General features: G+C 35.4%; 1 protein-coding gene across 1 annotated transcript; it reads right to left on the bottom strand.

Annotated features, from left to right (window-relative positions):
- Positions 1 to 1520: 1520 nt before the first annotated feature.
- LOC147866783 (uncharacterized) lies at positions 1521 to 5115 on the bottom strand. Its single transcript, XM_087317266.1, has 7 exons — positions 4720 to 5115; positions 4387 to 4454; positions 2777 to 2921; positions 2518 to 2624; positions 2158 to 2208; positions 1992 to 2057; positions 1521 to 1695 (listed from the first exon to the last, which is right to left on the bottom strand). The coding sequence occupies exons 1-7, from the start codon at positions 5045 to 5047 to the stop codon at positions 1591 to 1593; spliced, it is 870 nt and encodes a 289-aa protein (XP_087173392.1). The 5' UTR covers positions 5048 to 5115; the 3' UTR covers positions 1521 to 1590.

The raw sequence follows: 5115 nt of genomic DNA, 5'->3' as shown, positions 1-5115 counted from the left end.
TATTATCTTGTCTGGGTATGTTTAAAGGCATTGGAAGCGGTGAATTATTTTAAATGAGCTTGTGGAGAGCCATACATGTGGATGAGTTTAGGGTAGGATTCTGAAACATTAATATTATTATGGAAAATGTGAATGCTTAATAGTAGAATAGTTTGAAGGTATTTATTACAAATTTAATTGCCCAATATTGGAAATTTAATATTGTTATGAAAATTTTGATCCCTGACGGAATCCTTTAATTGCCTAATATGGAAGTTTCAGCATTGTCATGGAAACTTTAATTCTAATGAAAATTTATAGCCACCAAATGATATATAATGGTGCGTGACTATTGATTAGGTTATCTTCTAAACTTCTTAATTGTCGGGGGTGCATTGAAACTTCAATTCTAATGAAAATTTATAGCCACCAAATGATTTATAATGGTGCGTGACTATTGATTAGGTTATCTTCTAAACTGCTTAATTGTCTGGGGTGCATTGATCTAAATTTTGGGAATGCAGTTGGAACAAATATTTTTTTATGATGAAAAGTAAGACAGCAGTGTTTGATGGGAGCCTGATGTTTAGAGCATATTATTTGTTAATTGTTAAGTATTGTGTGTTTAGGAAATTTGATATGTAAAGGTCTTCTATATGAAGATACCCTTTGACTTTGTGAAAGTGTTTCGACTTCATTTGAAATATAAATTTGGATGAAGGCGTTAAATGTGAATTTATGAAAAATGAACTGGTTGTAGATGGTCAATTAATGGATTACTACTTGTAGCACTTGAATTACCAAAAGAGTTCATTTACCAGAAATATCCCATCCTTCAATTACTAATTCTCAGGAGTACAGACTTTACATAGACAGGAAGCCACTTTCAAAAGTAGATGTGTAGTCACATTTGCATCAACATTTACTACTGTTATGAGAAGATTTCATGGGTTCCATGGGAAGGACAAGACTCGTATTAAAATATACTGTGCAAAGCATAAGATCAAGATTTGCAGGCGTTAGTTTTGATTTAAATAAGGGTCTATTAGTTTTGATTAAAGATTTTGATCACAAATTAGAGATGTTTAAGAATTCAATCATAACATATAGGATTGAGACATGCCTCAGTTGTCCATGAGACAAACTACACTACCACACCATATAGGATTTAGGGAGATGTGAAAAGGTGAAAGACGGCAATTGTAAGGGAGAGTTCCAACAGACGAGGAGAGGAGTATTTGGAAAATATGGAGACAACTGGATGTCGGGAATTAAGGCAGAAAGGGGCATTTTCATAAATTTCACTTTGTTAAAATATACATATGTGGTCTTACAATTTTGGTAATTGGTACAATATTTCTAATAATCAAAACAAATGTGACTGCAGGCATCAGTGCTGTTTTCTTGGTGAAAACAAGTTTGGGGAGTTAGCATTTAATGGTTAGTTTTTATCAGTGGGTGATTTGAGGGTGCATCCAAAACTCTAAAAATTTAGTTCTAAAACATGCTCATTAAAAAAAACAGCTTTTCAACAATGAAAGGATTATGTCTATGGGGAAGATGAAATAAAATTGTGGCAGAGCATGAGCAGAGTCCAATCCCTCTCAAATTTTATCTGTAGCGTATGCAAGTAGTTCCTTGGAATTGACATTTCAGTGTCTTCGGGTCAGCCCATGAGGAGTTTGTATATGAATCATCTTCATTTTCTTCTAGCTTCTGCGAATATGATCATCACCATTGCCATAAACAATCAAAGGAAAAGTTATATATACCTCATAAGCATAGTTAACATTCTCTACCTCAGACATTTGTGTAAATTTATTTATCCCTATACCAAAGCTTATGGATTTAACATAATAGCACAAGATCCCATCTTTTGTGCCTTTTCACACACACAAGCGTGCACATGTATGTATAGAAAACCGTGCTAAAACTTCTTAAGGTATATTGCACAATTGCTGAATCGTTGCAGCATTTTCTTAATGTGGAAATCTTTACCAAACTAATAATACCTTGTGTTCTTTTTGTTGCTTGTAATGCCAAGCCATCATTGCCTTCTGGGTTTCTGCATCTATCGGCTTAAAAAATGAAACTATAATAGTCTTAGCATGACTTCTTAACTGCAAATTCTGAGATAACTGGAAAGAGATAAGATATGCTTTAAGGCAAGATTCGTACAGGTTCCCGTGGTGGTGGAGCACACCCTCGGCTTTGTAATTTCACTATCACCTGAGAGTTTTAAAAATAAAAAACAAAAAATTACTAACCACATTTCCACTTATTCAAATTATAGACATCATACATGATGAGAAATGTTGGCTGGTGTTCCAATAAATACTCAAGATATACTACGGTTAATTTGGAGTGACTCTCCTATAAAAATCCACTCAGCATCCAAAGGTGAAAACTGTCTCGCAATGACAATAGCGTGATATATTATATATACACAATCGGCATCCAAAGATAAAAACTGTCTCTTTCAATCACTTAGTGTGAAATAAGAGAGAGTTGAAGTGTCTTGTTTGCGTTCATTATTACCTTAGTCTTGTCATTCTTCCCGACGTGATCAGAGAGCTTCTTATCCCGCATTAGCTCTTTACCCGCCCACCACATCTGTGCTGAATCGGGATCCATCAAGTCTCCATCTGAAAAGGAGTTAAAAGAAAATCTCACATTTTGATTTAATAAAGAAAATCAAAAGACACAGGACAAAAAAAGAAGCTCAAGCTTTTTTGACTTCTCCAAAACAATCGAAGCAAGATAGATACATAAATATATAAAATGTGTATCTGCTGACCTTTGAAAGTGCCATTCAATAACTGATGGACTGGGTCACAATCCGGAAGACCCATAGGATAACAGATCATCACTGCCCCCCTCACATTTGCCAAAGCTTCTCTCAAATGGTTTGCATTGATTACCACTTTATGCAGCACTTGCTCCTGTCTTATTGTCAATAAGAATGTTTTCCAACTCGTTACTTAATAATGAGGAAATTAATACAACTTACAAGAAGATTAGACTCTTAGAAGAGAAAATGAACATTATAGTAAATCTTGTATTCTGAGTATTACAACTTAAGTTCTTCAAAAATAACTCATAATTATGTGTAGTCAGGCAGTCCCTGTCAAGTTATTCTTTTGTATAAAGCATTTACTATCTAATTAACAGTTTGAGAATTCTCATAAGATAAACATAAGGGGGCAAAATAAAAAATGAATCTAACTGGGGAGAAAGGATGCCTATGGAGATTCTATTTCCTTGACACATGCTGGACAACGTAAGGATAAGTTTGATCAGACAAACTAAACCTTGTCATGGGCATATATGATAAAATCACGTTTTGGATGAGGCCACAGGACTTTTGAGAATATCACGTAACACCTCGTCTGGCAAGACTCTATTTTCATGATAAACATAAGGAGACAAAGTAAAAAATGAATAAAAAATGTAATGACATATGGAGATTCTATGGCTATGACATATGCTCGACAATGTAATGATAAGTTTGATCAGACAAACTACGCCTTGTAATGGGCATGTATGATAAAATCATGTATTGGATGGGGCTACAGGAGTTTTGGGAATATCATTATGACCATTGATGCTATGTCATGAACAACACGTCTTCTTCTCAATCATCAAGAGGTTAATCTCACAAAAGTGCTTATCAGATATGGATGATTGACTACATCCTATATTTATCAGCTATGATTGACTCGAATAGCTGAGAGGATTTAAGCACATGTAGTTAAAGGGTCATAATGTGAAAAAGGATAAAATTCGTTTCATTTTCAAAAGACCAAAGTTACCATTTGAGACCAATAAGTTACATTCCATGTGAATCTTACCGAATGTATCGTAAAATAAAGCAAAATCAAATAGTAGCTACACTAGATAATACAGAAAGATATATCAACATCTTTAAGAGGCCAAAATGGCCTATAAGGTAAGCCAAGAGATTAGATCTTAAAATGTCAACAATGATAGATAGAAAGCTATGAGATGGGCGCCTAGCCCATGGTGAGGTTTGACCTTAAAATATTGTCTCGTGTTTGAGACAAACAAATAAAAATAAATGCAACTAAATAAATAAGTGAATAACAATAGAAGTAATTAAAGAATCCCATTAACTATGCATGTAAGCTTTTCAAGTCAGAGAGAGATTGATAGAGAATCAACAGGGACATAGTTGAGATTATATCTGTGTCAACTGTTTGGAAACAGTGAGGTTGCTACTTCGATACACCAATGTGGAAATAGTTTACGAGATATGATATATGGTATCACAAAGATGTGTTCTAATATTATGGATTTGAATGCACACAATGAGAGCTAACCTGTGTTAATAGCTTAATAATTTATCACTGAGGTAACCTCAACACAATGAGAGAGCAAGAGAGAGACCTTTGAGACACATGATTCTGCCTCTGATAATGCTTTTCGTAATGTTGCAGCAACAGTTGGATCACATGCTGTAAATATAAGTCCTAGCGTTTATATTTGTACGAATTGAGACAGGAACTAAGAATTCAACTACATATTACAGCTTAAAACTAAAAATTTGCACATCTGATAACATAAATAAAATAAAAAAACCCAAAATTTCTCAGGTTTCATCTCTTTTCATGGAGATCCTGATGAATTGTATCATATGAACGTATATAACTATATAAGTACATACCTACGTACCTATGTGCATACAAACGTTCAAAAATTTAGCCTGAAATATGAGCTAACCTTCTCCTGTACGTTTCCGGGAGGGATCCTTGAGATAAAAAGGTCCATGTGGCGTCGGAGGATTGCTAGAGCTACATTCACCCTTGTGTTCTTGCTCATCATCACTATCATCCTCATCCTCATCCCCATCCTGATTGTGGGCGGTGCTCAAAAGGCGAGAAGGTCCGTAGAGGCAGAGTTGTTGACCCTCAGATGCTAAGATGAGGAGGCGAAGCTGGAGATTGTGGATGAGAACCACTTCCCTGATGAGGAGGTCGACGCTCTGAGAAGCAGGGCACTCGTAAAGGAACTGTCGATCCTCACTCTGCTTCACGTGGACAAGAACCATGCTTCCTCTCTCTCTCTCTCTCTCTCTCTCTCTGTGGTACTCTGTTTCTCTGTGGTGCTCTGTTTTTC

The sequence above is a fragment of the Azolla caroliniana genome, unplaced genomic scaffold, assembly GCF_043228905.1.
Source record: "Azolla caroliniana isolate FFs.n. ecotype wild unplaced genomic scaffold, voAzoCaro1.0.p SCAF_3, whole genome shotgun sequence".
Lineage (NCBI taxonomy): Eukaryota > Viridiplantae > Streptophyta > Polypodiopsida > Salviniales > Salviniaceae > Azolla > Azolla caroliniana.
Note: the sequence above shows the minus strand (reverse complement) of the source record. Positions and strands in the feature narration are given on the sequence as shown.

Bases quoted from the DNA above. Each gene is read 5' to 3' on its own strand.
- LOC147866783 (XM_087317266.1), bottom strand. From the start codon at position 5,047: ATGGTTCTTGTCCACGTGAAGCAGAGTGAGGATCGACAGTTCCTTTAC. The intron at 4,455-4,719 runs GTTAGCTCATAT...TTATATTTACAG, and splicing joins CCGGAAACGTACAGGAGAAG to CATGTGATCCAACTGTTGCT. The intron at 2,922-4,386 runs GTCTCTCTCTTG...ACAATAAGACAG, and splicing joins CAGAATCATGTGTCTCAAAG to GAGCAAGTGCTGCATAAAGT.